Consider the following 18959-nt stretch of genomic DNA (forward strand, 5'->3'; position numbering starts at 1 on the left):
AACTAAGACACAATAATTCATAAAATGAATATCAGAAACACTGGCCAAGCTAGAGCAGCTATACCAAAGCATATGAATTCTTTTTAAGATAGTCACTTACATATAATCTAGGAAAAAATATGAGCCAGTTATCTGTGCAAATGAAATACATATACAGCAGATGAAATATCTAAGCTAGGAGACCTACATCTCTACTTAATGTACCCTAGGCTGGCAAAGGCAGCAAGACGCTTCTTCATTGCTGGTAATATTTGAACTTTAAATAAAGTTTAAACTCTTGGGGGTTGTGGTGGTATGAAAGAAAATGGCTCCCATGGGTCCACAGGGTGTGGCACTATTAGATGTGGCTTTGTTGAAAGAAGTATGTCACGGAGGGCGGGCTTCGAGGTCTCAGATGCTCAAGCCAGGCCTAATGGTTCACTCTCTCTTCCTGCTGTCTGCCGATCCAAACATAAAACTCTTAGCTGCCTCTCCAGCACTTTGTCTACCTGTGTGCCACCATGTCTCCTGCCATGACGACAATGGACTAAACCAACCTTAGTTAAATGCTTCCTTTTATAAGAGTTGCTGTGGTCGTGGCATTTCTTCACAGCAGTAGAAAACATAACTAAGACAGGGGTGAGAGACTCTGTCTCTGTAAATAAACCATAGAAGCTTGTGGAAAAGAAAATTAGGGGTGTTTAAGTGCATTGTTTTAGGGGGTGATATAAAAATAAAACAAAAAGCGCACAAAATAGATAATAAAACATTAGTTTGGGCACAGAAAGAAATGCACAGAAAACAGCAGGCAGAAAATGGATAAATACATCAACTGAAATGCTACTTAACAACCCAGGACTTCCTTCAAAGCATTCGCTCTAAACGGGTGGTGCTGCCCCCTAGAGGCAGTCCTCCTAAATATACATGTTGACGGGCGTCTACTTGGCATTTACCAGGTGGCATCACGAACACTACAGGCAACCAACGGGTCTGGCCCTTCACAATGAAGATTTAGCGCCACAGCACAACTTTTAGTTGCCTTCTCAATACTCATTTCACTGCAAAGCCAATTCACAACGATCTGTGTAACTTCATTTTTCTGTGTCAACGCACAGGGGACTTTTAGTTCAGGCTTAACATGCCTTGGATTTTTTTTTTCAGGAATGCCAATTATTCCGTACACTGAAGTTCACTTGCACAGCAGTGATGATGAATGAGGATTCTGGAGCCAGGCCATCCTGATTTTCATCCCAGCTCTGCCACCACCAACAGCACATTCTTGGATAACTCCCTAAGAGGAAAACCACAAGTGACCACGGCACTCAGCTCACAAAAGCCTTACTCAAAACAGTGCCAGGGGCAGGGCTAGCTCTGTACAATGGCATCATGGACAGGCTCCATGGAACTTCATTGGGAAGCTTCTACATTTTAGAAAATTGTACTGCTGACATCATTTGGGTACCTGGTACTCAACGGCCAATGTAGCAGGCTGCACTGAGCTCCAGCAGTAACTTCCATATTCATTTTTTTTTTTCTTTTTGAAAACTTTTACGTGTATGTGTTTTGCCTGTATGCATTTAAGTGCCCAAGGAGGTCAGAACAGGGTTATCAGATTCTCTAAGACTAGTTATAGATGGTTGTGAGATACCATGTAGGTGCTAGGAACAGAGCCCAGGTCCTCTGAAAGAACAGCCTAACTGCTGAGACATCTCTCCACACAGGTGATGACGACTTGATACTGTGTATGTGTGCACATCAGGAACTGTTTTACTATTTGATTACAACATAATACAGTCATGCTAGCTAGAGCATTTGCGTACTGAAATATTTGAGGTTTATTTCTTTACATTTTAGCTGTGCCCGATGCTCTTGTGTGAGCATCGTTTGTGACTTTCATTTGGTAAGCATAGCAGTGTTGTAAAACAGACACCCCAAGAAAACAAGAGCCTCTAAGTCTAAGTCAACATGAACAAAGCTGACGTAGCGTGGGAGTGTACAGGGGTCCGCACTGATCCTCTGCAAACTTATAATGGCTTCCAGTTTAGTGTTCTTATGGGACTCCTGGATGTGTGAGTGGGTCTCTGATTCCCATGCCTCCTCTTGGGCACTTTTCCTTGTTGCTTTGTCTTTGCAACTTTAATGTGATAAAAATTTTGTTTCTTATTTTGTTATATAATTTTTTAAATGAGCAAATGAATTGAAACCTAGCCACTAACTGTCACTTATACCTGCTGTGAGAGGGAAAATCAGTTTTCTCCAATAGAGTAACACTAAGTATATAACCCACTGCAGGACAGGCCTCATGATCAGAAGCTGGCCAACATAGTGGACTCCACGGGTTTGGTGTGTGTGTGTGTGTGTGTGTGTGTGTGCGCACTCATGCTCTTATTTGACTGCAGTATGGTGGGTTGGGTTTGTTTTTTGTTTCTTGGGTGTTTTTAGTTTTTGTTGGTTTGGAGCCTTTTGCTTTGTTTTGTTTTGTTTTGAGAAAGAACTTAAGAGCTGGGTGGGTAGGGAGGGAGGGAGAGCGATCTGGAAGGACTTGGGAGGAAAAGACTATGATCAAACATTTACATTTAAAGTTTGTATTAAATAATGCAAAACAAAATATAGTTAAAAAACTTTAAGACAAAGAACATTTCTTAAGAAAGGGATGGTGTTGGGTGGGTACAACAGGACTGGGAGTCAGCAGTAAGCTGCTATCCCATCCTTTACCTTTCCGTGTTAAACCATTCTCACCACCGAACAGGGGTTAAGTGTGGAGCCCAGGAGTTTCCATTCATTCTGAAGAAAGTTATTTTTCTACTGTATGCATGCATGTCTTCATGTGTGTGTACACATGCATGCACATGAAGATCAGAGGCTGACACTGGGTTTCCTGACTGCCATCCATCTTACATGTGGAAAACGATCTCTCACTGGAAGCAGGACTTGCAGCCCCCAGCTCGTCTAGCCGGCCAGCCTGCTCCGGAGTGTTGGAATCACAGTCAGCACAGATGGGAGGATCTGAGCGGGGACTGGGGAGCCACACTCTGGTGTTTACCTCGTGCAGCAAGCTCTTTCCCCTCCCAATTGTCTCCATGGTCCCATTTTGAGGAATTACTATTAGCTTTTGTTATATATTTCAAAAGTAGAGGTTTACACAATATTTTAGCAGCAATAGAGTTTTCAAACACAACTCAGGTAAAAAACAAAGAAAAAATTTGTGGAGGCTGTAGAGGAAGCCAGAACTTTCCCTAGACTTCCTACAGAGCTTCCAGGAAGAACGTGGGAGGCGCCATCTGCTGCAAAACATTTGATTTGAGCGCCGCCAAGAGTTACGTCTGAGTTCTGAGAATCCGTTCTTAGGACAGTCACTCAATTTGGAAGAGACACTTGTGCACAGAAGAGAGGCCACCCTGCTATCCATGGCATCTGAAGCATTGTACACCACTAAGCATAGGACTGTCCCATGAAGAACCATCTTCCAGATCAGGGAGTGAGAGCACAGAGCACCCCAGGCCAGCAGGAAACCAGCAGGGGCCAGCACCCCTTGCGGAAGCTCCTTCCTTGCCTCCGGAGGCCCTTTCCTATACTCTGCCTACATGCTGTGGGTTATGTACCAGACAAATCACCATGCAAGCCTCTTCTGTCCCTGTTTGTGGCATCAGCTGGGGCCTGCACCCAATAAACTAGCTTCTCAACGTCGCCCAGACATTGATGGGGAAATACCAATGTGAACCTAACCACACTGTGAACCCAATGACACTAACAGAAGTAGCTTCTGGGTCCCTTAACACCACCAGAGGCATTTAAGATAGGGGAAGGGTGGGGCTTACTAACTCCAGGGACCTCTTGGGAACTGCATTTCAGGCAGGTAAGTAGACAATCCCAGTGGTATAAGAGAGTACATGGGGCTCGGGCTACAGTTCTACCTAAGAATACTTTAGAATATTCCTTTTCTGTAGTTCCGTTTCCGTCTGCTTCTTTAGCCCCACTACCACACATTCATAAAATCTCAAAATGCTCAGGAGGGTTTATTTCGGTTTTTAATATTAGTGTCCATGCTGGCAATGGCCAGAGTGGTCACTTGTAAATCTGAAAACACTCTGAATGTTCCTTTTCTTGGGTTTCACGTATGACGCAAAACAGAAACATCTCAATTACGTGTGACTAAGAGTAAGAAAAATATACAACTCTTTAAAACACTTAAATTAACAAGATAGCACTTTCTCCATTCCAGCAAAATATTGTACATTCGGTTTAAACAAGAATTAATATGCAGACACACATTTTCAAAATACCTGATGCTAGTTGAAAATCAGTGACCATGAGACTTTCTTTTCCAACATACTTCTAATTAGCAAAAGTGTGTACACCTGGGAAGGGCTGTAGCCTTTCCCCGCCGCCCCAGAAGATGGACATCAAAACAGGTCAGTAATGCAAACTGACCAACGACTCATAACCCCAAATCTTGTTGCTTCGTTTTCCTGAATGATATACTTTGGCTCTCAGCAAATCTTATAGCTTCTTTCCCTCGCTGAACCGGCACAAATAACTGCAACACCTCTCACGAAAAGCACACACTTCCATGCATATACTGAGCCCCACTGAAGCGTGCTCCTGAGTTTGTGTCTGGGTGCGCCTACTCTGAAGCTGTTACAGAAAACGGTGGGGCAAGCACCTGTAACAGCTGATCTACAGGAAAGCCCTGCTCCAAAGAGCCTCACACACACACCACGTCATCCTGCAATGAACGCTGCCAGTTATAAATATGGCCTATAGCTTAAAAAAAAAAGAAAATCGAAACAAACATTTTTCTCCTTCGGCTTTTTCAGATAACAGAAGTTGGACCACAAACCAACACATCTATGCAACAAAAGCCATCAATTCTAGTCCCCCACTGCCCAAGAAAACAAACGTGAAAAATGCTGCCAATTCCTGACATTAAGTTGTCTGGCCAACACACAATTTACAGAGTATGTCGCCATGGTCCCACAATGGGGAGGCAAAAATAAGCAGGCTGCGCCATGTCTGTCCTTCCTTCTGCCTCCACAAACAGCACCTAAGATCCTCTGGATTCGATGCCCTCTGCTGACTTCAAAGTTCCAGGACTGGCAGTATACAACCTTAAAAAAACAAAAAATGGAATGACGTAAGGTCGTGGAGCACTGTGGGTGGAGTCTGAAGAAGCTGTCCACTGAGGAAGAAGGCACTTGCTAGCAGAAGACAGGCAGGAGGCTGGTGGAGCAGCCTCAGTGAGTCAACAGCTTGAGGCGAGTCAGCCAGCTAACCAACAGTGATGGCTCCGTGGAGGACGCCTTGGCAGATGTGGAGGCTGACTTCTTCTTGTGCCCTTCCTCCTGGAACGGAATGGTGGCGCTGTTGTGCAGATCAGAGTTGATAAAGCACCTGCTCCCCCGGATGTAGTCCGCACCTCGCACCAGGTGCCGCTCAGTCGCAGGTCTGGAGAACCGGTGGTAGACAGAAGAGCTTTCCTCTACGATAGGTGTAAGCCTCTCGTTACTGAAGTACCGGCAGAGGGCGTCTTCCCCTGTTTCCAAACAAAGCACGAGAGTCTATCAGAGCGAGAACCCCCAGATCTAACAAGTAAACACACAGCCAGCTCTCTGCCCTGCTGTGAAGGGCTTGGACTACCCCGGGGGTGTCTGCAGAGAGAACGGCAGAGGTTCGCCATCAGTGTTACGGTTCCATCAGAAATGCCAGTACTTCCTCACGGCCAACTCCTGTACTGACTGTGTCTCCTTAGCCCTGCACTGTGCTGGGGAGCCTGAGCAGCCTTTGGGACATGGGGCCTGGCTCATACTCCTCCGCCACAGACAGAATCAATCAATCAATATCTCTCTCTCTCTCTCTCCCTTCCCTTCCGCCCCCCCCCCAAGCCTCCCCAGCTATGATTAACTAAATCCTCCGAAACCATGAACCAAAACAAAGTCTGTCTCCCTGAGGCTGTGTCTGTCAGGTTACAGCAACAACAACAAATTCAGGACCAGAGAAGTGGTGCTTCTAACTACAACTTGACGGTTTGTTTCTTAAAGAAGGTATAAGAGTCTGGAAATGTGGGACAGCAAAGTCCCTTAGCAGGTGACCTGAGTGGGCGTTCAAAGAGCAGAATGCTGACAGGAAGATTGGCAGCACTCGCGCCCATGAGACGTTAGGTGAGAACATGCTCTGTAAGGACTCGGGTGATGGGCCCCTTCGGTTATGATTTGGTGAAGAATTTCTCTACGCTCTGCCTGTATCCTGGGGACTAACCCAAAATTGAGACACTAAGTAAACTGGCAGAGGAACTTTGAAGACAGCACAGCACTCAGGCTGGGTGGCTGCTCTTGCTGGCTGTTTCCAGCCATGTTCACAGGGAGAGCAAGGGCTAAAGTAGAACAAAGACTTGAAAAAGATAAGCAGAAAAGAGAAAGAAAAGCATTTGTCAGGGAAGAAGCATGTGTGCAGTTGCACAGAGCCTCCTGGTAGTTAAGATAGATAGCACCACAGAAAGAAGCCATGCACTGTGCACTAGGATGATGCTTACATAGCACCACAGAAAGAAGCCATGCACTGTGCACTAGGATGCTTACATAGCACCACAGAAAGAAGCCATGCACTGTGCACTAGGATGCTTACATAGCACCACAGAAAGAAGCCATGCACTGTGCACTAGGATGATGCTTACATAGCACCACAGAAAGAAGCCATGCACTGTGCACTAGGATGATGCTTACATAGCACCACAGAAAGAAGCCGTGCACTGTGCACTAGGATGCTTACATAGCACCACAGAAAGAAGCCATGCACTGTGCACTAGGATGCTTACATAGCACCACAGAAAGAAGCCATGCACTGTGCACTAGGATGATGCTTACATAGCACCACAGAAAGAAGCCATGCACTGTGCACTAGGATGCTTACATAGCACCACAGAAAGAAGCCGTGCACTGTGCACTAGGATGCTTACATAGCACCACAGAAAGAAGCCGTGCACTGTGCACTAGGATGATGCTTACATAGCACCACAGAAAGAAGCCGTGCACTGTGCACTAGGATGATGCTTACATAGCACCACAGAAAGAAGCCGTGCACTGTGCACTAGGATGATGCTTACATAGCACCACAGAAAGAAGCCGTGCACTGTGCACTAGGATGATGCTTACATAGCACCACAGAAAGAAGCCGTGCACTGTGCACTAGGATGATGCTTACATAGCACCACAGAAAGAAGCCGTGCACTGTGCACTAGGATGATGCTTACATAGCACCACAGAAAGAAGCCATGCACTGTGCACTAGGATGATGCTTACATAGCACCACAGAAAGAAGCCGTGCACTGTGCACTAGGATGATGCTTACATAGCACCACAGAAAGAAGCCGTGTACTGTGCACTAGGATGATGCTTACATAGCACCACAGAAAGAAGCCATGCACTGTGCACTAGGATGCTTACATAGCACCACAGAAAGAAGCCGTGCACTGTGCACTAGGATCATGAGCTTCCTTGAGAACATCTCGAGGTACACTGTGACCTCCCCATGAAATGCTTTGAAGTGTCAAGCTGAAAACCCATTTTTAAAAACTTTCCTTTAGAAAAAAGAGCTCAGGACTGGTAAAATGATGGCTTACCAGATAAGGACACGTGCCACCAAGACTGATGACACCGGTTCAACTCCTGAAACCCACATGGTGGAAGGAGAGAACAAACTCCTGAAAGCTGCCTTCTGATCTCAACATGTCCTGGCATGAATGCGCGCGTACACGCACGCGCGCGCGCGCGCACACACACACACACACACACACACACACACGCTTTTAAGAAAGCAAGCTCGCTTGTCTCTAAGACACCCTTTGGATGATGTTTTCCTGGTACTCAAGAGGTTGCTGCAACTGGGGTCCAAACAGGGCAAGACCGTCCTCCAGACGCACAATTCAGCGTTGTCCACACAGCACTAGTTTCGCAGGCGCACAGGCACACAGCATGTATGAATTATGGGGTCATGACGGTTTACACACAGACTGTTTTTTAAGGAAAGACCGTGAGGACAGCTGGTGTATAATATAATTGAATTGCCTCCAAGGAGCCCCCCAAGATGTCCATATGTGAAGCTATGAACGTGGAACCTAAGTTGTACTGGAGACCCCAGGATGCTGAGGACATCTGCCACGGAGAGCTGCAAGGAGCAAACAGAGCCCTAAGAGATGCCCTGTGGCTGCAATCAGCAGGGCTGTGGAGCAAGGCGTCTGGGTCCCTTGAAGCTTACATCATGTTATTAGGCTTCTACGGTGATAGGCGGAGTCGGGCGTGTTTGCCTGGCTGGGTGTTAGTCTTGTGTTGTCCTGGACGGGTTTGCCCTGTAATTGTATCCTGAAAGCACCTAACTTCCCTTTTGGTTTCAACAGGGGCTCACGGTTAAGAGAGTTGTCCTTGGGTCTCACAGTACTTTGAACTTCTGAACAGTACTAACCACTGACACGATGGGATGGCACAGACGTCTTGTGTGCTGTGTGGTGGGAAATGAGCCCAGGAAGACAGGGACAGAATGCTGTGGTGAGACTGGGCAATGTTCCCCAGGGGCTCGTGTTCTTAGTGCTAGTGTCCTGGCTTGTGATGTTGCTTTGAGGGACCGAGGAGCTTTGAGAGATGGGACCTGGCCAGCAGACGGCCATTAGGGGTGAGCTTTTGAGGGGTGCAGTCCAGCTCCTGCGTCCCAGTCTGTCACCACGTAGATGTCTTCCACCTCGAGCTCGTCCTGACAGCCGGAGCCTTGCCTCCCCCACGTGACCAGCTGAAACTGTGACCCAAGGAAGCATTTCTCTCTAAAGCTGTTTCTGTCAGGTTTTTCAGTCACACGACACGAGTAAAACGGCCAATGCATTCAGGCTCCTTTAGCACCCGGAGGTAACACAATGGCTCAGCAGGACTAGAGAGCCATCATCAGAGAAGCTTCCTCGGCAACAGACGGAACAGGTTCAGAGGCCCACAGCCAGACACTGCACAGAGAGCGAGAGACCTTAGACCACTTAGCACTAAGTGCGACGTCTCCATCAAATCTCTCCCCTCAGAGCTCAGGGACCTCTACAGAAGAGGAAGCTCAAGGAGTGTAAGAGCAGAGGAGACGACGGAGGACTCCAAGAAGACACGGTCCTCTAAATCAACATGAACAAAGCAAGCATGAACTCAGGGAGAAGCAGTGTGCGCAGGCCTGCACCAGGTCCGCTGTATACAGATAACGGCTGCCGGTTTAGCATCTCTATGGGACTCCTGAGTGTGCTAGTGAGCGGCCCCTGACTCTTGTGCCTTCTCTTGGGCTGTTTCCTTCTGTTGGTTTGTCTTATCCTACTTCAATGTGATAGTTTTTTTTTTTTTACCTTATATTTTATTTTGTCACTTTTTAAATGAATGAATGAAACCCAACCACTAGGGTAAAGGTTAACAACCGAACTGTCATTCAGACCTGCTGGGAGACTGAAAATTGTTTTCTTCGGTGGATGGAGGGACCCTGGGTGTTAACAACCACCCCAGGACAAGATTATGTTCAGGAACAGCTGACCAACATATAATGGGCTCCACGGTTTCTTTATGTGCGCTTTTATTTGATTACAGTCTGGTGTTGTTTTCACCTTTTGAGTGTGGTTTTATTTTCTTGGTTGGGGGTGGTGGTTGTTGTTGCACTAGGTTTTTGTTTTTTGAGAAAGAACTTAAAGTTGGATGGGTAGAAAGGAGGAGAGGAGCTGAGGGAGGGGGAAAAAGAATAATCAAAATGTATTTAAATTTAAAGCTGTTTAAAATAATAAAAGGCAGGTATGATTTAAAAAGAAGAGCTTAAAAAAAAAAAAACTCCACTTAAAGGGGAAAGCCAGTATATGATGGTTCTAAATAACAGTATCTTTGCTAGAAATAAAAACCATTTAAAAGTCAAGTGTTTCAGACTGAGAAGAAAACATGGCCGCACAAAAGAACTCTCGGGTATGTCCCTGGGCCAGCAAACATCATGATTAAAACTGCTACTATAGAGGTGGGCATGGGGATGCACGCCTTTAATCCCAGCACTTGTGAGGCAGAGGCAGGTGAATCCCTGTGAGTTCGAGGCCATCCTGGTCTACATAGTGAGTCCAGGACAGCTAGGGATACACACAGAGAAACCCTGTCGGGGGGGGGGGCGTGCAGCGGGGGAATTGCTACTGTTGAGCAGGAAGTTCTTAGTGAAAGCCTCCTGTCTCCCAGCTCTTCTGTCTAAAATCTTTTCACCTTGATATATTCTCACTGCCAGTCTGTCCCTTGCTCAAGTCTGAGAAATTTCATCTGCTACCGTCATACGCACATGCATACTCGCACACACACCGCCATATACTGTATGTGTCTATTTATGAAATTGGCAAGCTTGTGGACCTGCAGCTCTCCGGGGGTGCTAAGGAAGGTGCATTCCCAGGTACAGAATGCTTTAGAGGGTGATGGAAATATTCTAGAATTAGGCTGTGGTGTTGCGAATAGGTTAAAACCATCAGGTTTTACAGAGGATGCAGGCTCCAACCCAGGGACACTGCGATGTCGTTTCCTATGTAGCCGTGTTCGGAGAGACGCCCTCACGTCTAAAGCAGCCCCAATCCCCGCGAGCCGCCTCTGCATTTGTGAAAGACAACAGGCTGGATTCACGCTCGCTCAGGAACGCCAAGGAAGACGCTAGCATCTAAATCCAAACAAGGCCCAGGCCTGCCACCTGCTGACTGCTGCAGACTTTCCTCTGCGCGTCACGAGCATCTGAGGCCAGAGACTGGCAGCTTGTCCCTTTGTCGTGTTGGTATAATCCAGGTGACCCACGCACACAGGTGACAAAAGCCGGGAGCCGCTCACTAGGAAGGTTAGGCTTTCAGTTTATTCTGCTCTCTTTTTTAAAAAAAAAATTATTTAAGTAATTTATTCAGATTACATCTCATTTGTTGTCCTCTCACTTGTATCTTCCCGTTCCCCCTCCCTCTCTCTTTCATCCTAGTCCCCTCCCCTAGGTCTGTGACAGAAGGGGACCTTGCCCCCCACTATAAGATCACAGCCTATCAAGTCTCTTCCTGGGAGCCTGCTTACTCTTCCTCTGAGTGTCACCAGGACTTCCCACGAAGTAGAAGTGGTCAAATAGGGGGCACCAGAGTTCATGTCCGAGTCAGTCCCTGTTCTCCACACAATTGTTTTTTTGTTTGTTTGTTTTGTTTTGTTTCCGAGACAGGGTTTTTTGTATTATCTTGACTGTCCTGGACTTGCTTTGTAGACCAGGCTGGCTCGAATTCACAGCAATCTGTCTCTGCCTCCTGAGTGCTGGGATTAAAGGCGTGCACCACCACGCCTGGCTCTCCCCACAATTGTGCAGAATGTGGTGTCCATTGGCTAGATCTGGATAGGGGTTCTAGGTTTACTGCATGCATTGACCTTGGTTGGTACAGTAGTTTGAGCTGACCCACCTGGGTCCAGATCTGCCAGCCTTAATGGTCTTCTTGTAGGTTTCTAGGACCCTCTGGATCCTTCTATTTCCCCATTCTTCCTGACCTCTCTCATCTAGAGTCTCAATAGGAAGTCCCAGTATGTATGCTAATCTCTGGGTACGTGAAGACTTTCAGGGGACATCTCTGTTGGGCTAGTGTCCAATTATAAGTGAGTATATGCCATGTGTATCTTTTTGGGTCTGGAAAAAGAATAGCATCTTCAACAAATGGTGCTGGTCTAACTGGATGTCTACTTGTAGAAAGATGCAAGTAGATCCATATTCATCACCATGCACAAAACTCAAGTCCAAATGGATTAAAGACCTTAACATAAAACCAGAGACACTAAATCGGTTAAAAGAAAAAGTGGGGAAGAGCCTGGAACTCATTGGCACAGGAAACAACTTCCTGAACAGAACACCAACAGCCCAGGCTCTAAGGTCAACAATTATTCTTCTCTTTCTCTCCCAGCCCAAAACCCATCTTACTTTGCCTCTCACTTGTTCTCTGTTTCAACATTACAAAAGTGATGTTACAATGTCCACCCAATTTTGGTATTCAGAGCCTTTCTGACAAACACACACACACACACACACACACACACACACACACACACCAAAAACAGGTAAAAGTTTTGGGTTTTGTTTTTTTGTTGTTGTTGTTTTTTGTTTTTCAATACAGGGTTTCTCTGTGTAGCTTTGACTATCCTGGACTTGCTTTGTAGACCAAGCTGGCCTTGAACTCACAGAGATCCGCGTGCCTCTGCCTTCCAAGTGCTGGGATTAAAGGTGTGTGACACCATTGCCTGGCAAAGTTTTGTTTTTGCCACAGGGTCTCAACTATGTAGATCAGGCTGGCCTCAAACTCAGAGATCTGTCTTTCCTTGTCTCTCAAGTGCAGGGATTAAAGGCATAGGCAACTGTGCCCAGCAAATAAAAATATTTTTAAAATATTTCCTTCAAGATGAGTGTAGTAACTAGTAGCTGATTACAGGGTGAATCAAAACAACTTTCAGACAGTAACTATCCTTTAATAACTTAAAGAGGAGGTGTTTGCTCATCAAAAGTCAAGTTTAAAAAAACTAGTCATGTAATTAAACGCTGTTCAATGAATGATTTGTTTAAAAAGTGGATCATTTGTGTCCAGAGCCTTTTAAACCGCCACAATGCTGACTAGATTTACAATTGTTAAGTAGGAAGATACAGTTTTTCCACTCTTCAACAGACCGGATGACAAGTTGCTCCTCAGGAGAGCTAAGTGGGGTCTCCAGGTAGGACTACCACCTTCGGGAATAGAGCATGGGGCGGCCATTCGGCGCTTTTGCTTCGCTGAGGTGAAACCTACCTTTCCTCCCATGACCTCGAGGTTTAGCAAAAGGGTCCACAATCCCCATCCAGTTCGCGTCTGCAGGCATGGACAGAGGCCGGGGCTTGCCTTCGGAGAGAGCAGATGGTGAGGCGGGGGGAGTGGCACTTATCAACTCTAGACAGTACCTCCCTTCACCTATAGCCTAGGTCCCAACCACGCCCAGTTAAATAGAAGAGGTGACAAGCAGTGAAGGATTGTAAAAATAAGACTATTTTCAAGGCCCAGGTTGACATAAAAAAAAAAAATATCAGCTGAGGCTGAGCCTTCTGAGTCTCCAACAGCAAAGTTAAAACTGTAATGTGAGCTCAGCCCAGTTGGGCTTTGATGTCGGGCAGAGCAATGACTCAACAAGGCTTTGCTTTAGCCAGATGAATAAAGAGCTCATACTTAGAATTTCATTGAGGTTTATGTTTTCCTCGGATCACCTTCAGAGTCTGCCAAGTTCATGCCAGAGCCCCAAATAAGGACGGGGTGGGGAAGAGCAGTGAAAAGGAAGAGCAGGACAAGACGCCCACTGGAGACTTTACCATAGGACGGCGTCTTCCCTCGCAGTTTGGTGGGCAGAACACTGGTTCCCACCGAATACGCCGGCAGCTGATCGGAATCGGTGATGGTGAATCTGCGTCTCTGGCTCTCCTGGTCCAGGAAGGAGTTAGGGGACTCGGAACCTTTGCGCCCAGACAATGGCTGTTTATTCTTACTGAGTCCTCCATAGGCAAAACTCCCATTCTCGTCCCTGGAAGACAGTGTGCGGCCATTAGGGTGCTCACAGCGCAGCTCTCCTGCTGACGGATGACCGACAGGAGCCCAGCTACGCTGGGCACACATGACTTTCAGTCTTTCCCACTAGAGCAAAAGCCTTATTCAACTCAAGCTGCCCCTTCAAGTACATCCAGACTCCCCTGCGGAAGAACAAATGCCATCTCTGTAAACACAGCTCCTGCTTCCCCCACATTCCGCCTGCTGGGTCAATCTGGTGCTCACAGCAATAGTCTGCAGGTGAGGTGTGAGCCACTACACCAGTCTTCTTGAGCCAAGAGTAGGTAGCATCATTGTCTGGATCCAGCAAAGAGACTCTTGATGTGTTTGGAGGGTGTTAGTTTTGAAAATTATGCTCTCAACACTCAGTACAAAACTAAGTTAACCAGCAATTCCATCCTAATCCTGCCAAAATTTCAACATATGGCAGAGCTCAGTTTTTACCTGAGCCCAAGTTACCAACCAGCGGAACAACTTACTTTCTTTGCATTTGGCAAGTTTTGTGAGGGAATCAGTAGAAGCCAAGTGGGCAAAATACAGAATTAAAGAGGGTCATGGAGCCTGTTGCGTGGCATCCCCAGGAGAGTCTGCTACCCACGTTCCCCTGGCTTCGTGGAATCTGTTTTCTACATTTTTTTTTTGCCCCCTCCCCCTGTTTTCTACATTTTAAACCTACTCTATAAGCTCCTCACTCACAAGCTTCTGTGCCACCTGACATGTTTATCTGACCCCCTTGGCATTTCTCACACCTCAGAGAAAGTGCTCATCAGCAGCCTATGTATCAATGTACAACCACGTGTATCCCTCACAGGGATTTCAAAATCCCAGCTCCCTTCCTTTCTCTGTACTCAGGCCCCGTCTTGCCAGAACTTCAGTGACAATCTCACTGAAGCCCAGAGAACACGAGGGCTTGGGCTGGAGGATCTACCTCCCTACACTTCCTGACGCAATGACCCACACCTTGGCCTGTGAGGTTCTGGGGTCCCCATGTGCAGAGACAATACCCCCTGCAGCTTTAACCCACTCCAAATCTGTGCCACAGAACCCTGGGAACTAGGCAAGAGGCCCACTTGTGACCAGACGCCTCTGACCACCACGCATGAGGTAAATCTCTACATGCTTTCATTCGTTCTGGGTAAGCCACAGGAAACCACAGGGCAACTTCTCTGTCCCCAGGCAAGAAACACAAAAGTAGCAAAAACTCCCATAACTAAAGAGAAATAAGCAAGGAACATTCACTACAACTGTTGTTCCAACTCTGCCTTGTGACACAAATGACTCTGCTCTCAGTTTGTGTTTGCTCAGATGAGTGAGACATCGGCGGTACTGGAGGCAGTACCCAGTCTGTTTTGTGCCAAGGGGAAACCCTGTCCCCTCACTGTATATTCTGAATAAAAGCAACATCCTCTAATGCCACTGGCATATGTCGGTATGTGACCCCACATGGGTAAGCCTGGAGCACACACCTCAATCACCACTGTTCTCCCTGTGAACACTCTACCACATCACATCACGGGTAAGACCCAAAGCAAGAGCTGGCAACACATGGAACACATGAACCTTGTGCAGACATTTCAACTCATATCACACCACAGTTTTTCAGAGTGCTATGGTGTGCGTGTGTGTGTGTGTGTGTGTGTGTGTGTGTGTGTGTGTGTGTGTCTGTGTCCATCTGTGTGTATATGTATATGTTTGTGTGTATGTGTCTGTGTGTGTGTCTATGTATATATTTGTATACATGTATGAGTGTGTATGTTTGTGGACATGTATGTGTGTATGTGTCTGTATATTTGTGTCTGCGTGTTTGTGTACATATATGTATGTGTGTCTGTATACGTCTCTGTGTGTATATGTTTGTATACATGTCTGTGTGTATGTACGTGTGTGTATGTGTGTTTATGCCTGAGTTATATGTATGTTTATGTGTCTTTTGTGTGTGCATGTATATGTGCATGTGTGTACATCTTTCTTGGTCAAATCAGCTACAACTTTAATGATTCTCACACAGATACTTTTAGTGTCTTCCCTACAAATGAATCATGAAGCTGACATAACTTGAGCTACAGGGACCCTCAAGCAGCCCCTCTCAAGCCCCAAAAGCATAGACTTATAAATTTTTCACAAGTAAGATATGTTGGCATTCTTTTCTTAGAGGTCTGTCATTACCAAATGCATAACTGTCAAGCCCCATGACGCGAGACCCAGCCCTGTGGCTCCCACACAGTGAGCCACATCTCTTTATTTAAAGTGGTTCCCTGGTTCAGTGCATCTACCCATGTGAGCACACGACCAGTCCACTCTGCGACCCAGGGTTAACATACCGGGGCGAGTAGGGAACACTAGGTGGGGGAGGGATGTAAAGGTCCAGGATGGCTGGCTTCTCCTTCTTCAGGGAGGCATCCATGGTGCTCTCTGGGGACTGCGTTGTGGTGGGCGGGGGTGAGGTCTACAACGAGAACCACACAAGGGATGAAGAAACAAAGGTCAACTTGGAGATTATTCTTGGTGTAATTTCCCCACCCCGAACAGAGCCAGGCCTGATGCACACAGAGGCAGAGCTCACCCCAACTCATGGCAACTAACAGATCTCAGTGTCCATGCTTCCATGGACTACCAACTCACAACTCTTAGAAGCCAATTGCTTTTAGCTCTAGCTTTAGGAAACCCACTTTAAAATCCCTGCCTCAGTTTCCTCCTCTGTAAAACTGGCACTAACAATCCTGATGGCTGAGACAAGCATGCAGCAGTGTCCTGCTAATTAGAAGTGTGGCTCTGGGGCTGGGCACGAGCCTGGCTAGCCTTCTGGCTGGCTATGCACTGCTGAGGCAGTCAGCCCGCCGACTTCCCTGTGCCTCATCTATAAGATGGGAATCCATGGGAACAAGAACAGCATCCAGCTGGGCAGCTGTGAAACTGAGATGGCACACACGAAGGGCACGGGACATGCTGGCTACGCAGTAAACATACAACTCATTCTGTAGAACTTATCAATGCATGCCCACAGTACAAATACTCGTGTATAAATTAGTTTTAAATTTTAAATCTTTACCTATCTTTAATCACAGTACTGACCTCAAGGGACTTACATTTTTATTAAATATTTAATGCTCACATGTACATGTTTGGATCCAATCTACACCCATTCCCGCTCTCATCCTTGGCCCTCTTCCCCTCTCAATTTCTTCTTCTCTCATTCCCTCTTCCTCCCTGCCAGCCCACTTATCTTTAGGCCGCTTAGTATTGCCAGCACGAGGCCGGGTGTGGGCCCCCATGCTGGAGTGTGGGGAGGTGGCCTGCCAGGGCCCAAAGCCCTCAAGAAAACTGACTCTCCCTCTCCTGGCACTCTCACTGCCACTGGCTCCTCGGACAGTGGGGAGACTTCAAGGGTTGGGAGATCCATGCCGGCGTTTTGGCTGGTTTGTGCAAGTCTTGCCTATGCAGGAAGGGCTTACATCCTGAGATCTTCTACTGAGACCTTCCGTCTTATTTCTTCTACAATCCAACAGTGATGCTGACCACCCACCTCCGGATGGGAAGGGGCCAGCCAAGTCCTCACAGTGAGCGTGGGAACTGCTGACAAAGGCCAACAAGTCCACACTAGACCTTGTGAGGGACGGAGGCTCTCCCTTTTGATGTGATGGGTGCAATGGGTTCTAGGACTCAGCAGCTGCTGTGTACAGAACCACGGTCACCAAGAGAGCCAACGTGACAGCTATATTCAGAAGGGACACAACAGCACAGAGGCATGGGCTCTGCCTGGCCATCTAGCATAATCTCCTAAACCAAGCCCTCAATGCAGCTCAATATGGAATTCACTGGGAACCAATAAATCACATCTGAAAACACAGAGACAAGATCCAGAGCCTCAAAATCCTGGGAGCCACAAGTATTCTGGAGCATTCCATGAGACATCCCCCACCCCTAACCCCCAAATTTGAACAAAAATGATGACTTCCGTTTAGAAAAGCCCTCACTTGTCAGTATGCAGCCTTCAAGCAGAATGGTGAACATCTTTCATGGGAAAGGGGACAACACTAGGGTACTGAGAAAGAGTAGATGACGTTTGTCCCAGCAGTGTTGAGCACCAGGCATAATGAACACTGAGGACTGAGGTGAGGAAACACCCGGGGTCAGGAGCTGAGCAAGCCTACATTCCTGCCCACAGTGTTTACGTTCTGAAAACAGCCTGGATGCATCTCAAGAGCGCTCGGCAGCTGAGCTGCATAGCAGCTTCTCCATCTTCACAGTGGTTACTTCCCTCATCCCCAAGCGGGGCCACCTCGTCTCCAAGGTCTCTCAGATCATTCGTCATTCACAGGAAGGGCATCATCTCACGCTCAGAACCTCCCGTTCACACCCACACATGCACAGCAGCCTCCTGCATGGTGATTTCTTGTGTCTAGATACTGTCACGAGCTGAACCATGCCCACTCAAAATCTCAATGTTGGGGTCCCATGACCCCTCGACCTAGTACACCTCAGTATGTACCTGTATTTTGACATCACATCTTGAAAGAAGTGATCAAGTTAAAAATGAGGATTTAGGATTCTCTCAGTCCAATTGCATCTGTATTAGATGAAGACACAGACAGAGGAAGGACCATGTGAAGACAAGAAAGAAAAGGTGGCTATATCCGAGCCAAGAGAGCAAGGTCTCAGAAGAAGCCAACCCTGCAGTTACCTTGACCTTGAACCCCAACCACTCAGCCTGTAGAGCTTTGTTATGGCAACCCTACCAAAGTTAACACAGAGAAGAATACGAAGCCAGGTCTCAGCCTGCCACCTGAGGGGCAAGTCTATGCCTTCTACCTGGTACCCCATCTCTGCTACTACCTTAGCCCAACTTTATCTCCCATCCTTGGCTCCAGAGAGTTTGAGATATTCTTTGCGCCAAGGGCTGTGAAACCAACTTGGAGCCCCCATACTGAGATCTTTCCTCAGCTTCTGGAGATATTAACTGCCAAAAGCCCACAGACACCCTTTCTCTAGAGAATGGCCCTCAGCTGCTGCTCCTAAGAGAGGCCAGCCTGCGTCTGCCTGATTACACAGGACCCTCTGTCCTGTAGAGCAGGCTACCCCTGGACTAGCCTTTTCTCCATCCGCCTTCCCCTTCCTGTGTAGCAGCCACCCTTTGGCAGGGGTCACAATTCTGCCTCTGCGAACCTAAGGCAACCTCTGCCTGAAGGCCAGAATGCCTGCTATAGGGGTTCTCAGGTTTAATGAGGAAGACACATCATCTTCTGTCAGTGCAGGTGCCTCCCACCTCACAGCTGAAGGTGCCCCCACCTCATCAGCAAGAGTCAGCTTACCTCTGCAGTCCCTACCACTCTCTGTCCCAGCTCTTCTAGTGCCTGGTGTCAGGATGACAACCGTGAACCTGACAACTGCTGCT

General features: G+C 47.2%; 1 protein-coding gene across 3 annotated transcripts in view; it reads right to left on the reverse strand.

The window, feature by feature from the left end:
* Positions 1–3985: 3985 nt before the first annotated feature.
* Positions 3986–18959, reverse strand: part of CNKSR3 (CNKSR family member 3) — an 89009-nt gene continuing 74035 nt past the window's right edge. For 2 of the 3 annotated variants that reach the window (XM_084774661.1, XM_084774660.1), the window contains exons 10-13: positions 15889–16013; positions 13336–13544; positions 12785–12874; positions 3986–5512 (exon numbers count right to left, since the gene is read on the reverse strand). In XM_084774661.1, the coding sequence (XP_084630787.1) occupies positions 5214–5512; positions 12785–12874; positions 13336–13544; positions 15889–16013 (723 nt within the window). In that variant the 3' untranslated portion in view covers positions 3986–5213. The remainder of the gene's footprint in view (positions 5513–12784; positions 12875–13335; positions 13545–15888; positions 16014–18959) is intronic. The other variant, XM_084774662.1, reaches the window with a different exon arrangement.

Source organism: Acomys minous (assembly GCF_964271855.1).
Source record: "Acomys minous genome assembly, chromosome: 3".
In the NCBI taxonomy this organism is placed as follows: domain Eukaryota; kingdom Metazoa; phylum Chordata; class Mammalia; order Rodentia; family Muridae; genus Acomys; species Acomys minous.